Here is a 21333-nt window from a genome sequence, read left to right on the forward strand (position 1 = left end):
TTCCTGATTTGGAACTTGCAGCCTCGTCCCACCCAGAAGGGCTGTCTGAGTGGCTTCCGTTCCTCATGGTTATGTGTTATGTTGCCGCCTCTTCCTTGTGGTAGGGTAACACGCTGCAGTTTTGCAAGTTCTAAGTTTTGCTATTCACTCGAGTGTCTTTTTTAAAAAAAAAAAATTTTTTTTTTCAACGTTTATTTATTTTTGGGACAGAGACAGAGCATGAACGGGGGAGGGGCAGAGAGAGAGGGAGACACAGAATCGGAAACAGGCTCCAGGCTCTGAGCCATCCGCCCAGAGCCCGACGCGGGGCTCGAACTCACGGACCGCGAGATCGTGACCTGGCTGAAGTCGGACGCTTAACCGACTGCGCCACCCAGGCGCCCCTCACTCGAGTGTCTTAATGCTGATGTTTGTGATATGTGCCAGGCACCGTTATGCAGGCACTTTTAGTAAGGACACTGTATGAGTTTTATTTTAGAAATTATGTGTGTGGCTTTGAATGCCATTCATTGAATTCCCTGCCACCCCACATACAGGACGGTTATTACCTTTATAATTAAAATTTTTTATTTTAAAAGCACACATACCAGTATTCATAAATGTAGAGGGTGTTATTGGAAGAATCCTAAGAAATGGCAACAGTGAAAAACTTTGGAAAACGGGGTGATGGGACAGTAGAAGGTCAGAAGATCTACTTTTCATTGTATCCCTTTCAGTATCTTTTGAAATCAATTTCATGTTTATTATCTATTTAAAAACAAATACAATTTTTGAAAAAACACAAGGATGTGAAACATAAAAGGCACTGAAATTTCCCCTACTGGGGCGCCTGGGTGGCTCAGTCGGTTAAGCATCCGACTTTGGCTCAGGTCATGATCTCACGGTTCATGGGTTCGAGCCCCACATCAGGCTCTGTGCTGACGGCTTGGAGCCTGGAGCCTGCTTCAGATTCTGTGTCTCCCTCTCTCTCTCTTCCCCTCCCCCCCTCAAAAATAAATAAACATTAAAAAAAAATAAATGTTCCCTAGTCGGTCTTCACAAACTCTTCATGTATGTGAAAGAGTCATCTGCTAGGCTCCAGGAGGTTTGTCAGTGGAGTCAAACGGAGCAAGGTTTTCCTGGCATAAAGCGTTGATGGCCTTCAGTGCTTTCAACATCACATTCTTGCAGACTGTCTCATTTGGTCCCTTGAGGAACACCTTTGGAATTAATTCTGTGTCCCTGTCGCTTTTCGATATGATGACGACAGTGGGTTCTGTAGTGGATCCATGATTCCTTTCATTTGCTCAGGCACACTTGCCATTGCCCAAATAGTCACAATAGCCTGGTGAAGCCCCCCCTCGGATCCCAACCACACAACTTTGGCTGTGAGGTCCTAGAGCTTTGTGGGCAAAATGGGGAGGATACCTGGTCCACATACACTCCGCTCAGTGTTCTTATAGCAACGAAATGAGGTCATGGGGTTGAAGATGCTGGAACATTATCAAGTGCCCTGCACTTAAAAACTATTTTGGTCTTGTTGATCCAATGATGACAGTATCCTTTTGGGACCATAGGGACATAGACGGTAGGCAGTGGATACACCCAGGGACCATCTTCGCAGAAATCTACAGAGAAGATTTCTTCAGGGCTTTACTCTAGGGTGTCTTAGGTGCATGAAGCATTTTATAGTGTGTGTGTGTGTGTGTGTGTGTGTGTGTGTGTGTGTGTGTGTGATGAAGCCTCTGGCCTTAGAAGCTTACCCTCTAAATCAAGTGTCTGTGATGCATCAAGTAACAAATCAGACATGAAGGGGAGCAGACAGTACTGATAAGGAGATTGGCATTGAGAGACGTCAAAGAAGAAGTGGAGTCTAGGGAGACACTGGAAGAGGGATGCCCACTTCCCAAATCAAGAGGCAGGGGCTCGTGTTGAGCTGCTCCGCCCCTATCTCCAGCCTGCTTTGTCCTCTCCTAGAATATTCAGCTTGCCTACTGCCCAGGCTCTTCTGCCCATCTCCAGACCAGTTCTGTGGATACAGGGAAGAGATCCCTGCGTGGAAGCAGCTTCTGGGTTTGGGTCACCCGGTCAGGGCCCATACCCTGCTTCACCTACGATTTGTGACTGATGGAATTCTTTGTTGGAAGGCTTCGACCTTGTTAGAGATTCCTAGCATCTGGCCGTCTCTGGGATCCTTATGAATGCAAACTGCCAATCATTCCTTCTCTGCTTTGCTTGGAGACCAGGGCTCAAGGGAGGCGGCGTTCACGTCCACTTGCCTGGCTTTGCTCTCTCCCTCACTCCCATTTTTTAAAAAACGTACTTTAAAGGCAAAAGGGACAAAAATACTCGGCTGTGTATGGTTTTTTTCCCACCTGTTTAGCTGTTTGATTGAAGCAGCTCCGACTGCTAGTGGAGAAGTCTGTGTGGTTTTTAATTATTTCCAGAAAATTTTAAATATCAGTGTATTCTCCCAAATGCGGAGTGTGATGCTCTCGAGACATAGCTGGCCCATTAGCCAGCATTGACCAGCCTTCCTGGGAGCATGCTGGCACCCTCCGCGGTGCTGTCGCACCTTGGGCTGCGTTAGGCGGAAGCCAGATGCCTTGCTTTTTGGCTTTCTTTCATTTCTTTGAAGCTGCACATTGAATTGTGTCCCATAATATCCTTAAAACTAGTTTTCACCTTGCCATTGTTTGGTACTCAGTCTCAGTGTTGTCAGGTGTAAAATGGAAGTCGTAAGAGGGTCCTGCCGCGACAGGACGGTCGCGAAAGTGGGGGCCCAGCGATGACCATCCGTGCAATGCAGTACCTCCCTAACGCTCGGCGAGGATAGTGGCAAGCCGCCTTTTGAGCCTCGCAGTGATCCGTATGCCACATTCAGAGGAAACAATCGTGCATTTGGCCACCTAGTGGCGTGGGCAGGTAGCCCTCAGGATGGTTGTAAGCCTATCAGAAGGAATCTGAGAAAAACTCTTCAGGCCCAATTGCCCAAATGAACTTGATAGAATTTGAACTTAAACTTGACCAGGTTAGATTTAAAGTGGCATAAGGTGGTCAAATTTATCTGTTGCTGACGGAGGACATGATAGTTATGGACATTTAAAATCCACAGGTGGCCTCCAAATGGTGATTTTGCCCTCAGTTTCGAATCCACCAACTTATGTTTTGCCCCAGCAGCTTATGTCTGAGTAGCCCATGTAGGTTTTAGGCTCGCTCCTCTCTGTGCAGCCCACCGATCAGAAATATCGGCATCACCTGGGAGTGTAGTAAAAATGCAGAACTCAGGCCCCATCGGGGCCTAGCTAATTCAGGTCTGCACATTAATGAGTCTCCCAGTGATTCGTGCATACGCTAAAGCTTGAGAAGCATCAACTAAATGTGCTCACTCGGTCCTCTCGCTGCCTGTGATATAGTAGACCCATTTTACAGGCAAAGAATCTGAGACCCTATGTTAAGTGCTTAGTCTAAGATCACACGATAATAAAGTATCCAAGGTGACATTCAAGAGATCCTCTGACTTCCAATCCCACGCTCTTCCCACTAGACTAAAACTACTTCTTTAAAACCAGTAGGGGAGGGAACTGTCTGTTGGCTGGATGGGATGCTCCCTGATTCATGAAACTTACCAGCCTATTAGATGTTTAAAATCAAAAACAAAAACAAAGCAGTAGAGGAAACGTAGCTATTCCGATGTGTGAAATAGCCTGAAAATGGAGACAGGCCACAAGCAGGAAAAGAAGACAAGGGCCTGGGTCTGGTCAGTCTCCAGAAAGGCTAACCAAACAGGGGTGCCTGGGTGGCTGAGTCGGTTAAGCGTCAGACTTCGGTTCAGGTCATGATCTCACGGTCCGTGAGTTCGAGCCCCACGCCGGGCTCTGTGCTGTCAGTTCAGAGCCTGGAACTTGCTTTGGATTCTGTGTCTCCCTCTCTCTCTGCCCCTCCCCCACTCACGCTCTGTCTCTGTCTATCAAAAAGTGAATAAACATTAAAAAAAAATTAAAAAAAAAAAGAAAGGCTAGCCAAACCATACTGGCTGCAAATCAAATGTAATTACAAGAAACCATTGGCAAAATCACTCATCAGTATCATCACCTCAGAAAGGAAGTAGGTGTCGGGTAAGTTAGGACAAATGGGCATTTCCACTCCTTATGAAAGTTCCAAATGATCAACTCACAGCTTCTCCAGAAGTTCATCACCCATTGCTGTGGCACTAATCTACTAGTGCCTTCCTGACACCGAGCTCTGCCTCCTAGAGACCCTGCGATTACATGGGGGCCACCCAGATTATCCAGGCCAGGATCGTCTCCCCATCTCAAATCCTGAATTTCTTCATATCTGCAAAATCCCTTTTGCCACATGAGGTACCATAGTCACAGGTTCTAGGGATTAGGACGTGGACACGGTTGGGGGGAGTCATTATTTGGCCAACCGCAGCTCTCATCAGTCAGTCAGGGCTTTGAACAATGTCACGTTCAGTAACACCAGGATCGGACAAAAGGGCAACACCCAGTGTGCGCACGTTGGGCAACGACAAACTCTGGTGTGGCCTGAATTACAGCTGGACGGTGATTCTCTGTGCGCTCATCAACAGCGTCAGTCCATTACCACAAAAGATGCTTGATCCTGAGTTGCTGGTGATAATGTTGGGGTATGAAGCATTTTACTTTCAAACTGTGTTTGGGGGCCACCCACCCCAGAGAAGAGGACACACTACTGGGAACACCCTCTCCCTACTATCTACCCTATTCCTGTTTCCACCAGGGCAACTCTGCCTTTATCTGTTTTATGTATTATGCCTCTGCATATACTCCTTTGCCCCAGGGCTATCCCTTTGCAACTTGATGATGACGTCAAATATGGAAGCATTTCAAATCATCTGGTAGACAGACGTTTGAACCCTGTAAAACTGGAAAGGGGTCATGTTGCTGAAATTCATACAAGTCTCAACTAAAGACAAGGGTTTAATAATACAGGACCCCCCCGTCAAACACCTCCTGCTACTTGCCTCGGGCACATTCTGGGCCTGGTGAAATATGTTGCCAAGACCGGTACCTGGTCGGACCCTTGCTTGTCGGACCCTTCCCATGTACGTCTCCCACTAAAAAGTTGTCATCCATTCTGGAACCTTTCTTTTTTGATGCCCACACAGCTTGATTGAGTAGAATGGCCAATTCATCATCCCTGTTTCTCTCCTGAGGAAGGAATTTACAGTTAAATTAGGATTAGAATCAGTACTGATGCAGATGTTTGGCTTCCTGGGAGCTGTTAATCTGAATTAGTGAAAAGTCTGATTTATAAACTAGCCCCACAGAAATGCAGCCTTAATCCTCTAAGGCTCACACAAGAGCTCTGTGACTGATAAAGTGTTGCCAAGAGCAGCCTTAAGGAGCACATTGGATTGTGCAGACATCTCCTCACACACTTCGTCTATGGTCCTAAAAAGTCCCCCGGAAAATTCCCTATACACTGTACTTTCATAAGGATCAGAATCTTTGAGTTGGAGAACACCTTAAAGATCATCCAAGCCCACTTGGGACCCACGATAGAAATCTTTCTACCGTGTTCTCTGTTGCCAGCTATCTGGTCATCTAAAGGTCTTGAGCTCACGGGCCTTCAAAGCCTTGGCTTCTCTCTGTGACCAGCTGTAGGTTTTTTTAAGTTTATTTATTTATTTTGAGACAGAGAGAGCATGAGCAGGGGAGGGGCAGAGGGAGAAAGAGAGAGCCAATCCCGAGCAGGCTCCTCCGCTGCCAGTGCAGAGCCCGACACAGGGCTCGTGGTCTCGCGAGCCTGTGAGATCAGGACCTGAACCAAAATCAAGAGTAGGACACGTAACTGTCACCACCCAAGCGCCCCTGACCTACAGCCCCAGCTATAGGTTTTTAAAAGTCTTCCCTGACGTTGAGGTGAAATCTTCCGGACCAGATGTCCAGCTCATTGGTCCTGGTTTTACCTTGGCCCTCAGAACAAGCCCACCCCCTTTCACACGGGACAGACCTTCCGGGGTTTTGAAGACTGTCGTCATAGGAACACCCTCCTCCCTGCCCCCGAGTCTTCTCCAGGCAGAGTACCCCCAGTTCCTTCCTATGGCTTTTGACCTATCTTACGGTATCGTGACCTGAGTCCTTTATTGCAGAAAAGGCCTGGTCAGCATAAGCATAGAGAGACTGTCATGTCTAGAGATTAAGGTACTTGGACTTGCGCTTACAACCCATCTTTCTCCTCTGGGATGCTCAAGCCTTCCACACCAGCGCCAACCCTGCCTGGAGAAGGCATCGTCAATGCCCCCTGGATTTCCGTCCCACTGGCCTACTCTTTGATCCCTCTCCCTAACCCTGCACTTCCCCACTAGGGTCTTTGACTTGCCAAGCCAGCCCCTTTGCACTCCGTCTGGCCTGCGACCACGAAGACCTATCAAGTGGGGTTGGGGTTAAAATGAGGCCTCACCTACTCAATGAAGGCTTCTTACCCTGATGAACACAATAGCAGAATCTGATCTCTGGAAAGGTTGAGCGGCTGACTTTGAAGTTGTTACAAATGTGGGTCCTTTGAGAAGTTTTATTACATCGGGGTGAAGTCCAAGAGCACAGTTTTAATATTTACAGACTCGGGAGTTAGACGGTTTAATACATCGAATGTTAATGATTTTTAGTATAACACATTATCTTTGTCGTAACCACTAGCATTCTTTTAAAAAGCAGTTTAGTAAAATACGAGAGGAAATGGTGCGTGGGAAATAATTCTAGTACAGTTTGGCAAATGAAGAATGTATAAAGCGCACATTAGTCCATCTCCTAGGCAGAATCAAGTATGGCATGCGCTAGCTTCACTCGTAGCCACTTTAATATACATTTGGAAAATAAACTGGCGATGTCTGAAAATAAATGTAGCAGAAGGGGGACTTTAACTAGCTGCACAGCTAACGGGTTTCAGCGGAGACCTGTGATGATTTGCCAAGTTGAAAGTTCCACCGTGGATTCCAGACAAGAATGTGGCCCTAGGCCAGTCATTCTGTTATTGATGTTTGTACTGCTTGCGAAGACGGTGTTTCGGTTTTGTATTCATTTTTGGTTCCCGGGAGCTGCTCCAGCTCGGTGCTAGGTGGGCCCAGAGGAAGTGAGGGTCAGATACACTCAAGTACGTGGCTTGCGTTCCTCAGCAAGCGGGGTGCAGCCAGATTCTCCAGCAAGCCTGGGAACAGCAGGTAGATAATAGAGGTATAAGAAGGTACTGGGGAGCGCAGTTTTGCTTCCATTTTAAACGACTGTTATTCCCTCCCACGATCACTGGCTCTCCCTGTTTCCAACCGTGCAACTGCCCAGGGAAAGCAATTCTTTCTCATTAAGATGCTCCAGTCCTTCACCCCCAGTTTGAGTCCTCTTTGTGTCCTCTCTGAATTCAAGTCCACTTTCCCTCTCACCCCTATGTATCCGTGTTCGTCAGTGTGGATCTGAAAAGCTGGTGAACCTCTTCCTGTTCTTTCTACACTACTTTCCTTTAAGGGGTCATTGTCAATATTGACTGGCCATGGGGTCCTTCCTGAGGACACAGCAATAGATTTAGCTGTAAGAAGTCTTAGGGAAAATAATTTCCAGTCTCATTTTATTGGGTCTCAATCAAGGTTACTCTGAGGTTTGAAATGGTCTTTATTTCATGTCTCTATCTATCTATACTTAACTTAGACAAATAGTTAGAGGCAGTTTTTCATATGTGGTTTCTGTCCACATCTACAATCCCTTAATCAAAATTCTGAAATTGAAAAAGTCCTAAGAGCTTTCATTTTCAGTAACTTTGAGACAAACTCACTTCACGGCAGAGCCCAACCTCAACTGATGTGCAGATATTTATTTAAAGTCTTTATTCCTCTTAACTGATGATGTTACGGTAACAATATTAATGAGTTTTTGAGTTTTATGAAAGGGTGCTTCCCCAGATCCCACTTGAGGTAATATATGTATATACACACACATACATACATATATATATTCACACATATACATATATATATACATACACACACTATATATACATATATATACGGTATATATGGTATATTCACATCAAAATTTTAAAAATCTGAACATCAGAATTCTTCTCCCCTTCAAAGGGCTTTGGATAAGGAACAACTGTGTACAAATGCACACATGCAAGTTTCCAACTAAGTCCATGAAGCTTTACTGTGATGTAACTGATGAATAAGTTTATTCTGGTAAATAAAACATCTGTGTTTTATGTATATCACCTCAACGCATTTGGTTGTAAGGGAATAATCCCTGGGATTGTTTTGTTTCTTACAGCAGTTGCTCGAGAATAATCCAGTAAATGGAAACGCTATCCAGAAATATTCCAAAGTAAATCTAGAGTCGAGTTTGGTAATACTAGGATGGCCTGAGTCTTATGAGAATGCAGAAACGAATGCAGCTATGAAAGAAAACTAGGTGACCACTTTTCACTTGCAAATCATGAGTATGAGGTCGATTTTATCGCAGTCCAGCAGCCAGTCAGCTCAGGCCAGTGGATGCTCTGTGCTGGACTTAAAACTTTACTTGGGGGGAATCAAGGCCAAGTTAGCATAACGGCTGGACTGGGCTCATTAAATCTGTTCCCTCGGCCTTTATTTAGTAACCAAAGACAAAAGCAATTGATTAGATTTAGAGGGTGCTTTGCATAAATACAGAGTTTTTACTGCCATTAAGGAGAGTTGTAGGTCCCTGCCCCCGCTGTCCAGGACACACACACATGCACACGCGCGCGCGCACACACACACACACACACACACGTGCGTGCACCTTCCCAGGAGATACAGTCCCCTATTTCCTCTGCTTCCCCTAATCTCTTGGTGTGTTTGGCAGAGAAATGTACTTTCGGATAGCATTTACTTAGCAGATAGCATTTTAAAATGAGCTTTGCTATATGAAAGAAAATACCTACCTGGGAGATTAAAGGGGCAGTCTTTAGGGAGGCAAGGTACATGGAATGAAAAGGCTCTCTGCACGGGATAGTGACTGACAAGGGGCCCATGCTGGCTTAAAGGGGATCCTGTTCCTTCCCAATCAGCGGCTGAGTATGGAGAAAAAAATAGCCACTGCTGAGGGGGGCGGATGGGGGCAGGCAAGCAGTCTTGGGCAGAGGGGTCCTTTGGGGTCCTTCTTGCTCCAGTTTGAAGGTGGGACCACAGGACGAGATGCCCTGCGGGACTAGAACTGTACTCTCCTGACTGAACTGAGGGGGGAGAGCTGGGCCAGGAGCTGGGAGCTTGAGCGGCCCTGAGCCCCGGCCGATGGGTGGGCCGGCCCGCTGGCCCAGCAGTGACACTGCTCTGGCCCCCGGCCCCGGCGTCACCATGATGAAACTTCCCTCCAAAGAGGGTATTGGGCTCATGAGATGGGAAGATGAGAGCCCTTCCAACTTCCTGAGGTTGCAGCCCCACTTGTGACACTGAGCCGGAGGGCAGGGGGCAGTGACAGAGCCCAACATGCCAAGCGGCAGCAGAGGCTGATTTGTTACCAGCACGGGGAGCAAACGAATAGTAAGAAGACTGTTGATTAGCATTAAAGGCAGAGTGTGAATGGTATCAATTTTCAAATGCTTTGCTTGGTCAGCTGTACAAATTTGAAATCCGTCATTAAACTTGCTCAGTCCTTTATGACCATAACCTCCCGGTAAGAGTCTTACAAAGAGTTTACAAATATTGGGATGGAGGCGGCCGAGAAATGGGGACTCTGGTCACCTGGGTGCCGGGTGCCGGGCACCTGGCAGGGAAGACGCTTCCCACAGTCCGTGCCCTTGGCGTTCTCCCCTCACTTGTCCAACTCGCTGGGGGGGGGGGGCAGAGGCAAGCCTCCCTCCCTCTGGACCTCAGTTTCCTCCGATTCAGATGGGGGTTGAATTCACTCATCCTCGGCGAGAGAACTAACTATACTGTGTGTATAACTGAGATCACAGCCCCTTGACAAACCTCTGGGTTTCTGAACGAAATGGCACCCGGAAATGAAAAATTATCTCAACTAAAAACAACACGGGACCATTAAGAATTTAAGGCTGCGTGCGGCATGTGGTATGTGTATCTGTGTCGGGAAGGCATGCAACCTTGGTCTAAAGTTTTCACGTGGAATGCGGGAGGCAAGGCCTTCCTGAGAGGGGAGGCAGTGTGACGGAACCCGAGGAACTTGGCCGCACGTTTGACCTCTGGCCGCTCACGGGGCCTCCTGAGCCTCACGTTTCCCACGTGTGGAATGGGACGGTGGGCTCCATTCTGCCTGTATCCAGCAGATCGTGGGTCCTTATGCCGAACGTGGCCGCGGGGGTGCTCTTTGCCCGCTGATCCGAGACTAAATGAGGCAGCAGATGATGTCATTTTTCTTTCAGCCCGCTCTTGGCCACTCCTCAGCCCCCACCTGCGGTGCAAGCCGGCGGGGGCTCCGGCAGCTCCAGTGACTCTGAGAGCAGCTCCGAGTCAGACTCTGACACTGAAAGCAGCACCACTGACAGCGAGTCCAATGAGGCACCTCGTGCGGCCACGCCAGAGGTGGGTGAAGCGTCCAGGGCCGCGACCATGATTTCCCTGTCACCCCCACACACACACACGCACACGCACACGCACACGCACGCACACACGCTGTCGGCACGATGACTACTTCAGGAAGGTATTTGGGTATTTGACATCATTTTTTCCCTCGAAAACGTGTGTACGCACGGTCCCTTCAAGAAAGACATTTCTTGCCCTGTGACTCCCTTAGCTTGTCTGAGCCTCAAGCCTCGTCACGTGTAAAATCTGGAAGAGTGATACCTGGCATAGCAACTTCTCTTTTGAGAGAACCAGTCAACACCCACTTCTGGTCGTGGGGACACCACCCCTTACTCCAGGTTGAAGTGCTGAATTGCTGCTTGGCAAGTAAGACCCAAGAAATGTGATGGATTTTTTTTTTTTTAATTTCAATTTGCAGCCTCCAAGTGTGTTTGATAATAATTCATGAACACATTTAACAGCAAGCAGGTCCGTCCAGGGCCCTGTGGACACTCGTTTGTAATAATCTGAACGTGGACCATGTGCCGGGCTCCTTGAGAAGCCCTTGACCTGCTGTTTTTCATGTTATGCTCAGAACAATTCTCTGGGGTCCTCGCTATCCTTATCCCCATTTTATAGAATAAAGAATGAGGTTCTGAGACATTGAGAGAGAACTTTCCCAGCATCTCCCAGGTGGACACTGGGAGACCCAGGACCGAAATCGGGCTCTGTGCACCTGCCAGAGCTCATGCCCTTAACCAACAGCGGCAGCCGATACGATTTCCTCGACCCTTCCCTGCCATTGCCCTGTGCGGGTTGGAATCCCAGCTACTCAAGTGTTTTTAATTCTGTCACCCTCTGTTGGCTGGTGCCATAAGCCTCAGCTGACGGCTTTCAGAAGAAGAGCAGTTCTAATAAAAATGATGGCTCTTTTAGTTCAACAGGCAGAATTCAGAGTTGGGAATCAAGCACCTGAATTGTACGCGTCATTTCCATGGCTTAACAGCGGACGCTAATGCCTGCATGCATGTCCCCATAAATTGGTTATTGCCCATACACTGACAAAAATGCAGTGTTTTTTCTTTTTTGGAAGTCAGATCTTTTCATCCTTCAGTAAAAAGAGAAAAGGCTTGTTCTTTTTGCAGTGAACTGCAGCATCATATAGGAGGCACTGGCACTTTGGCAGAGAGGAAGCCTTTCCTTTTGAATTACATGTGAGGCACGTTTGCATGGGTCTTCAGGACCCGAGATCATTACTTCTGCCTCCTGGTGAGAGGTTGGGCAATGAGTCCCACCAAAGGATTTGGGGAACAGGTTTCCCTGCCAGGCCTCCCTGCCCACTCTCTGGAAAAACCCTCTGTGAAGAATTCTTTCCTTCCTGGCCGGAGTGGAGAATGTTTCCAGAAGAGGAGTAGACATTTGTTGAAATAAGTAGATCGGGGCTGGGTTGTGGAGTCTTTGTCTACCTGGGTAATTTGATTAGTGTGGATTCCATGTGTGTTTCTAAATGTGTGAATGGGCACTTAACACGCACAGCTTTTATCAGCACTCGGTGTACCGAGTGTCTGTCCAGATTCTTCCAAGAGGTGAAATTCTTTCTTGCTGTTGTTTCTCATCTGCAGCCTGAGCCGCCCTCAACCAACAAGTGGCAGTTGGATAAATGGCTTAACAAAGTGACTTCCCAGAACAAGTCGTTTATTTGTGGCCAAAATGAAACGCCCTTGGAGACGGTTTCTGTGCCTCCTCCAATCATCCAGCCAATGGAAGTCCAGATCAAAGTGAAGACAAACCCCAGCCAGGTCCTGGCTGAACCCAAAGAGAGGCCTCTCCTCAGTCTTATCAGGGAGAAAGCCCGTCCACGGCCTACCCAGAAAACTCCAGAAACAAAGGCTTTGAAGCATAAGTTGTCAACAACTGTTGAGACAGCTTCTCAAAGGACAATTGGAAAAAAACAGCCCAAAAAAGTCGAGAAGAACACCAGCATTGACGAGTTTACCTGGCCCAAACCAAATATTACCAGCAGCACCCCCAAAGAAAAAGAAAGCGTGGAGCTTCCTGATCCACCAAGAGGCCGCAACAAACCATCTGCCCACAAACCAGTCCCTAGGAAGGAACCAAGGCCGAACATTCCCTTGGCCGCCGAGAAAAAGAAGTACAGAGGGCCTGGCAAGATCGTGCCAAAGTCCCGGGAATTTATCGAAACGGATTCATCTACATCTGATTCCAACACAGATCAGGAAGAGACCCTGCAGATCAAAGTCCTGCCTCCTTGCATTGCTCCCGGGGGCAATTCTGCCAAATCGAAGGAAACCTGTGGTGCCAGCCTGACCCTCAGCACCTTGGTCAGCAGTAGCAGCAGCAGCAGCAGCAGCAGCAGCAACATATCCGTCAATAGTGAGGAACCAGCTTTTTCGCCCATCCCTGTCATGCAAACGGAGCTTCTGTCCCCTCTACGAGATCACGAGAATCTGAAAAATCTCTGGGTGAAGATTGACCTTGACCTGCTGTCTAGAGTACCCGGTCACAACGCACTGCAAGCAGCACCAGCCAAGCCAGACCCCAAGGAGACTGCGCCGAAGCCCAAGCGCCAGACCGCTGCTGCGGCTGTGGAAAAACCCGCCCCTAAGGGCAAGCGTAAGCACAAGGTAAGCTGTCCCCGGTTGCCTGCCGAGTGAGCATGAGCAGTGGCTGTGTGTTGGCGAACTTGATCTGGAGTCCCATTTGCAAGGAGGCTCATGGCAGTGCGTTGCAGTGTTTGGGGAAGGCAATGCTGCTTTCCACGGGAAAGTATTTTACATGACTGGGGAGGATGTGTTAGGAACGGTCCGGGTTTGGCAGGCGGTGTGAAGAGTATCCGATATGGTACACGAAGGATTATGATGTGTAGGAAAGACCATGAAGGCCGTTGCCTTGCCCCAGGTAGCCAGTCCCTGGGATGGGCTCCTTAAGCGACTCCTGCTTTCATGTCCACATGCCACAGTCCCCACCCTGGCAGCAGCCGGGCACTCAAGTGCTCCTAAGGTCAAAAATGCATTCTCTGGGCCTTGTGAATTTCCCCAGATACACATCAGCATCCCCGCACCTGGGTGATACTTTGATGACCCGGGTTCCTGGCCGACACACAGTCTACCCAGCCCGCTGGGTCCCCTGACCTGTGTGGTTGGCCCGACCTGTGGAAACCTCACCTGGGATGCCCGGCTTTCTCAGCCAGTGGAGCATGCAACTCTTAATCTCGGGCTCATGAGTTCAAGCCCCACGTTGGGTGTAGAAATTATTTAAAAAAAAAAAACAAAAAAGCAAAAAAAAAAAAAAAAACTATCATCAGAAGGGAAAACCCAAAATGGCCTCTTCCATTTCAAATACCTCTAGACAAGTGAGTTTGTATCTCATAGGCTCATTCTGTTGTACCTCCAGATCTCAGGGTAGTTTTTTAGAGTAACACCATCTCATCGTGATATCTGGGTAGTATTACTTTTAATGGCTGCCACAGAAAGTCTGGGGCTCTTGCCCTGTCACTGTTCCCCCACTCTTAGGGATGACGGCAGTGCAGCCAGGGTCTGAAAATTATAGATTCTCTTTGCTTTTGGTAGGAGATTCCTGTGCCACCCAATCTTTAATCGGAGGGTCACATCGCAGCTCAGCTCACTCAAATGCCAACTTCTTGGTAGGAAGTAAGCCAGGCAAGGCCGATTGCTTTTCTTTCTGATCAGAGATGTGCGTTTAACTCCCCTGGCTAATCTAGAAGTTAAAATAGAAGCAAACTGTCTCCCTCGCTCGTGCGTTTTAAATGTCTGCATGTGCCATGTATTTCAAACACTGTATTTTTCTTCCCATTAAAGCCAACGGAAATTGCAGAGAAAATCCCTGAGAAGAAGCCACGTCTGGAGGAGGCCGCCGCTATCTGCCTGCTGCCCCCATGCATCTCACCAGCCCCACCCCACAAGCCTCCCAACACTAAAGAGTGAGTGGTTACCCTGTCTTTGTATGACACCTCGATTGTTCAGATTCTTTAGAAACATCGACTGAAGCCTTTTGTTGGGGGGGGGGGGAGGCAGGGACGGTCCTGTTTCAGAGGGATGGTAAGTAAGAAAACAGAAGTTGCTCAGTCCAGTCCTGACAGCTGTCCCTGGCCACCGGTCTAACGAGGGTGGTGTAAAGGGGGGGAACACAGGCTGCCACATTTGGGGGGACTCCATGAGCTTTCTAGCCGTGTTTCTTTACTCCAGCTCATGTGGAGGACCAAAGTGAACTTTCAGCACTAAGGGAAGAGTAAAAGGAGTAAATGAATTAAAAAGGGACAGAATCAAGAAGCACCCATCACTTGAAGCAGATCACCTGCTTCTGGGCCACTTCTAGTTTTGATAGTGATGAAAACAACCCCTTGGCCTTAACAGGATGCCCCTGATGCTGCTTCGTCTCTGGTGCCATTACTTAACCTTAATACAGAGCTTGAGGACTAGTAGGTACCTCCTGAACTCCTCGGAGGCCGGGGACATGACACGTTTGCGGAGGCCAGGGAGATGAGGGGCAGTTGTGTGTCAGGGAAAGCCAGTTGAAGATACGTATGTTCGTTACAACCAGCTGGCGCCCCTTCCACCTCTCCCTCTTTGCACCAAAGGGCCAGAGTCAGGCGCGAGGCCCCTTGTCCCCTCACTCAAATGGCCCCAGCCTTCCTCAGACAAGATCCCCCCTCTGTTGCTACCAAGTGTTGGGACCGAGTTCTTCCATCTTGTAAATATCACTTAACTAACAGTCACGTCAGCTACTGGAACCATTCCGTCTGGATAATTATTGCCATAAATTCATTCAACATTAGAGATTACTTCCATCAAAGACCAGTTTTGGAGCCTATTAGCAGCCCAGAGCAGAGAGGCAATCTGGCTTACTGCTGCTAACAATTGATTTCACAGATTACTGTTTAACATCAGTGATATGGCATCAATCAGCCACACGTAAGATGTTGGAAATAAGTTTTCAGCTTACATTTGCTTAGATCCTTGTTGTTTTGAGATGAGAGGTAGGAAAAGGCCAATTACCACGCTACCCACCTGGTATAATAAGATTTGGGCCCCGAGCTGCCCCTCTGCCAGAGGCTCCATAGCGCTTTGTGTGGTGCCTGTGTATCCCGGGTATAACTTCTCTCTGAAACATCCCGTTGCATATTTGGCTTTCTCAGAACTAGCAGCCCCTGCGATGGGGCAAGCTGAGCCCTTTACCACAGAGTGAGCCAGGCCTGTGGGGAAGCGTGCTTCTTCCCCAGTGGTCAAACATGGTCCTTCCATGGCCCTCCTTCTTTCCTGGAGGACGGACTAAAATGGCGTCGCTGGGTGGTACTACCTTCCCAGTTCCCAGGCTTTGGCCAGTTCAGGCCACTTGAAGGCACCAGGAAAAGTCAGGAGGCGTTGCCACAACCATCAGTCTCTGATGCCAGTCTCCCTAAGCAGCCCAGTGACCTGTTATTTCTCCCATGTCGTGGAAGATTGATGACCAACTATTCAGTAAATGTGCCATAATCTGAATTGGCTCTTCATAAAATGGTGTTTCTAACTCATGGTCTTTACGGTCTTTCTGCTTTTGTAGTTGTTAGGAAAGCAGTGTTTACCTAGTAGCATTTATCATTCAGGAGGGGCCCGAAGCAGGTTCTTAGGCTCATCAAACAAATCCATGTCTGCTCTGTCCACTCCTTGTGCCTTGTCGACCCTGCAAACCCAATCCTTGGAAATTTCTATGAGACAGCGTTCACTTTTCTAAATGAATGTTCTAAACCTAGCCAAGAATGCCACACCAGACCATGACAGCTGTGGTTCCTATTGTCCAGCAGGAGGACCCTGCGGAGCCCCACCCGCACCCCGCATCCCGCACCTCCTCAGGAGCTTGAACCATCAGCAGGACCTCTGAAGCACTGAGTGGTGGTGGGGACACACATCTCTTGTCTGCTGGCTTCCTCTGCCATACACGAAGAGGTGCCCAAAGTGTCAAAAACTGTTCTCCTAGTAAGGCACCATAATGGTGACAGAGCAATCTGTAGAACATGCTCTCTGGGTAGCCTTCACCAAGGAAGTTATTAAAGGCCCCATGGTTGTAGCTCACTAGCAAACGCATGGAAAGGGGCCCAGGTGACCAATGTCTACTGCACAGAATGTGCTGGCCTGTGTGCGGCATCCTGTGTACAGTGGCAGATGGGAAGGCCTAGCCCGACTGTAGTAGCCACTGGCAAATCCAATGCTTCTAGGGAACAGCTTTGCCCCCTGAAGTCCTCACTACCTTCTCAGGCAGCTCAAGTAGTGGAGGAGTGGCTGTGGCTAACAAACCATTCACCCGCCCCCCCCCCCCCATAGATGCCATGGCGATGCTTAACATCCCTCCATACAAATACCCGGAAGTCCGATGCCTCCGTATTGATTACACTTAGGGTGGCCTGATGTTTGTGGAGCTTCCTCGTGGACAGGAGTCTGAATCCATATGTTCACCATTGTTTTAATCAGACATCACAGCTATCCGAAAATGGTTCTCCGCATCAAAACAGTTTGCAAAATCCACTGACAAATATTTTTTTTTTAGTTCATTTTAACTAATTGATGTAATGGCAGAAGCAGTTATGTTCTTAGAACTGTTGCTGCTTGACAAAAATTGACATAGGGCCACATTTATGAAACAAAAGATGGAAGAGATGGCAAATATTATTACAGTTGGCAAATGTGGGCGACACAGTGGAAGTGGAATGAGCAGACGGCGTTGACTGCTACCATTGCAGGAAATCAAACCACTTGAATGCTTGTTCATCTTTGATTTGTTGCCTTGAGATATTGTAAATCTATATTTCTAGACACTGACTGAAATTGACCAAGAGGAAAACATAAATTCTCGTTGACTTAATTTGCTATGGAAAATTGTAGTCAATAATCATGGAAAGTAAATGGCTGCACAGTGCAATATTAGTTGTCTAAGAAAAGATTAAAATTCAAGTAATCTTCATTGATTAGGCTAAGACAGTAACTAAAATGAAAATCCATGACCCAATTACCATGTTAAGCAGCTAGCATAAGGTTTTAGTTGTTCTGTTTTATTTGAAGTCTCTGTCTATTTGATGGTGCCCATTTAATGGGCAGATAAATCAGTCTGAAAGCACAGGAGTACTTCTAGAACTACAGATGTCTTGTGGCGATATGACAAAATAGTTTTCAAATGGGTTCTGGAAAGTGGAGCACATCAGAACTCTCCAGTGTAACAGCTTAAGGTCAGGGGCTTCTTAGGCCTCAGAATGGGCACAGAACATTGTGAACGTACAGTGTGCAACGTGTCACAAAAGTATTTAGCGTGTTATTGATAGCTAAGTAATGTAAAAGCATGCTATTTCTTAAGAAGATATCCCCCCACTAATTGTTTATTGTACCATTCATTGTGTGATTATGCAGTTAAGTCCTGGGGCAAAATAAGTAGGAACCATCCTAAAAAATGACGGGATTAAAGTCTGCATTGGATTTTCCATAAAAATCTAATTAAGAGGAATCTTGAAAGGTTGCAAATATCACACTGTAGCACCCTCCATTAGACATTTACATTTTTCATGGAGTTCTGCCTCAAAGACATGTGTTTATTCTTGGATACATACATTTGCATTTATTTATAGTTATATCTCTCTATAGATATCTATGTCTATGTGCATTTTTATATATATACTCTTCACCATAGGCAAAAGACCATCAACTAAAATATCACTTAAGTCGAAAGTACCAGCAGCATGGGAAAAGCCACAATAGAGAGACAAAACTTTGTGACACCCTATACTTTTTGTTTACACAGGAACAATTCATCCAGGAGAGCAAATAGAAGGAAAGAAGAAAAGCTGTTTCCTCCGCCACTTTCCCCACTGCCAGAGGATCCTCCACACCGTAGAAACATCAGTGGCACCAATGGTCCCTTTGGTCAAGACAAAAACATCCCTGTGATTGGACAGATCACCTCTACCAAACCTAAGAGGAGTGAAGGCAAATTCTGTGCTACTTTCAAAGGGATATCTGTAAATGTAAGCATCTTGGAAGAAATATTAGAATCATCAGGTAGAAACAAGTTGACCCAGCTTATCTAACTGGACGCGACCATGGGGGGATGGGCAGAAGAGGCAGAAGATACAAGTGTGTGTGTGCAGAAACACACAAACTCTCCGTTATTTCAGATCTTGGTTATTCTAATGTAGGATGAATTTTTCATTCCAGTCTTACTTAACCAAACAGATTATTATGCAGAGACTCGGGGCCTTGGATATCCTTTGGTCCCAATGCTTTCATGTCTTGGCAGTGGGAAGCTTCCAAAATACTGATCACGACTTCTGGCACAGGGTAGGCACTGATCATTTAGTGAACACGTGGATGGGGTGGGATTGCCCAAGGTCACTGAACTGGGGCTGGAACCCTCAGTTACATCTTCCCACCACCCAGCTTAGCATGGGTGAATTATGCTTAAAATAGTGGCTGTAAAGGATGGAATTTAAAAGATGAATCTGTTGCTAAAAATCACACAATTGTGGTTCTAAGCCCAGCCAAAGGATTATCCAGCCCTTTGGATTTTCTGCACGGCTGCTCCATTAGCATAGAAAATTGAGACTCTGTATCACTTTTCACATCCGCCCAGTCTTTCCATCTGTCTCAGGTATAGGTACCTGAAGCACAGAAGCCACAAACAGTAGTGTCATCAGTGAATATTAACGACCAATGCATCTGGTTTTCCATGTACGTGCAGATGTAGCATCCATATGCATCTAGTCTCCTTTCAGTGTAATATAAAAACGTAGTTACGTGAAAATCAATGAGCTTTCGAATGTCTTGATGCCAACCTGGTGGACGCTGAACCAGAAGTGCCCATTTACCACTCCCACAAAAAGCCACGAGGCCTCTGAGCTTGAAGGACCCCGACATAGAGTCCTCCGTCATCTGAGATGGCTGGCATGGCATATGTATCTGGGCAAATATCTTCGCCGGTATAGAGAAATTGTTGTTATAAAATAGTCCTTTTCCATATGAAATTTGCATGTGTGCACACACACCAACGTAATATTTGTATTCACATTTAAAACTGCTGACTTTGTTAGAAATAAGCCATCTAGTCTCAACAATAATTATACTATCCTATTTTTCACACCTTATGTAGGCAGCTGTCTTTGTACAGGGCCTGGTATATCGGCACAGAGAATCAGGTGCTTAATACAGTTGTGGTCATGACAATGGTACCGCTCACAAGAATCTGCAAAGTCATTTCTACAAGAACTAAAAGCAGCTAGGGAAACCTGATAAGTATGGTTACTTCTTCACCTAGAAATGGATTGTCCTTCTTAAGAAAATCACTGGAGTGTCCCATGATAGTCTCCCATGACTGACCACCCATTGCCTCTTCTTTGGCCATTCGTTCTCTTTGTGAATGGCTTCAAAGCCAGAATACTAGTATATTTTTGCCCTAGCCTAAGAGTTAAGATACTTGGTTCGTAGTGCTAAAACTGCAGTGGGTTTTCTGTGGCCTTGGGAAAATTATGAAACCTCTAGAGTCCATAAAGTGAGTGCATTTGACTAGATGATCTATAGGGCTTCTTCCAGCTCCCAATGTGTTTTCAGTTTTGTGCTCTCTGCGTCCCCTGTATTCCACATTTGCATGAAGACTTATTTATTGAGTCAGTGGATGGCTGAGCATGGACAGAGGACATGTTTATGTAACTTACATGATCATGGCTGAATGAAGCCATTTCCAGTCCAATGTGCCAGGACTGACATCAACGCCATGTGTGCAGTTGGATGTGGTGTTTCAGAGTTCTTGTCACATATCTTGGCCGTAGAGATGAGTGGGACCGTCTTGGGCTGACTCCACTGTTTGGTCTGGGCCATCTGGCTTTGGCAGTAGAAACATGGAGTTGGCTTAGGAGTTTTAGAAGGCTCCGATTTTTTTATGTGTTTGGGTTGAATAAAATCCATGATGATTTGTCAACTATTTTCTCCCTATCCATCATAACAATTTTTAGATGTGTAGCTCTCATTAAATTCATCTCAGCAAGCTCTTGGCGGTAAGAATTTTTGATAATTAGAAGATCCTGGATCAAGTAGAAAAGATACACTTTCATGGACATAAGAAATGTTCACATTTGGCTTCTATGTTTAATTTTTTAATTTTTTTTATTATTTTTGAGAGAGACGGAGAGAGGGAGAGAGAGAGAGAGAGGTAGAGAGAGAGGGAGGCAGAGGATCCAAAGCAGACTCTGAGCTGACAGCAGCGAGCCTGACGCGTGGCTCGAACTCATGAACCATGAGATCGTAACCTGAGCCGAAGTTGGACGCTTAACAGACAGAGCCACCCAGGCGTACTGGCTTATATTTTTAAGGTGACCTTTTGCCTTTTGACTAAGGCAGGTATGCATTCGTGCACTCAGCAAATTACTGGGAGCACAAGGCTGTGGGGCAGGGGGTATGGGGTACGGTAGCCATGTCATAAATCCGAGATGGCTCCAGTGTTCAGAGAGCTCTCAGTGTAAGGGAAGCAATGAAACATAGAGAAGGGATTGAGACAGACTTCAGATCTCTCAAGGGACCAAGGAGGATTAAAGCACTTCTGGCTGTAGACAGAAGGTGGTTTTCTTGGAGGAGAAGGCATTTGTTGAGCTGCACCTTTATAGATGAGTACGGTTTAGAAATAAAGGGAAGCGGATAAAGGAAATGGGATCTGTCCATACAATGGAATATTATTCGGCCTTAAAAGGGAAGGAAATTCTGACACATGCTACAACAGGGATGAGCCTTGAGGATGTTATGCTAGGTGAAATAAGCCAGTCATGTGTTTTACCACAATTTTTTAAAATTAAAAAG

General features: G+C 46.8%; 1 protein-coding gene across 1 annotated transcript in view; it reads left to right on the forward strand.

Moving 5' to 3' along the window:
• The window catches only part of AFF2 (ALF transcription elongation factor 2), a 464761-nt gene that overhangs the window by 412782 nt on the left and 30646 nt on the right, over nucleotides 1-21333 (forward strand). Inside the window, exons 10-13 of the mRNA XM_040467531.1 lie at nucleotides 10351-10510; nucleotides 12112-13134; nucleotides 14329-14450; nucleotides 18293-18515. Coding sequence (XP_040323465.1) covers nucleotides 10351-10510; nucleotides 12112-13134; nucleotides 14329-14450; nucleotides 18293-18515 — 1528 coding nt within the window. The remainder of the gene's footprint in view (nucleotides 1-10350; nucleotides 10511-12111; nucleotides 13135-14328; nucleotides 14451-18292; nucleotides 18516-21333) is intronic.

The sequence above is a fragment of the Herpailurus yagouaroundi genome, unplaced genomic scaffold (genome assembly GCF_014898765.1).
Source record: "Herpailurus yagouaroundi ecotype Mexico unplaced genomic scaffold, PumYag 67503, whole genome shotgun sequence".
Lineage (NCBI taxonomy): Eukaryota > Metazoa > Chordata > Mammalia > Carnivora > Felidae > Herpailurus > Herpailurus yagouaroundi.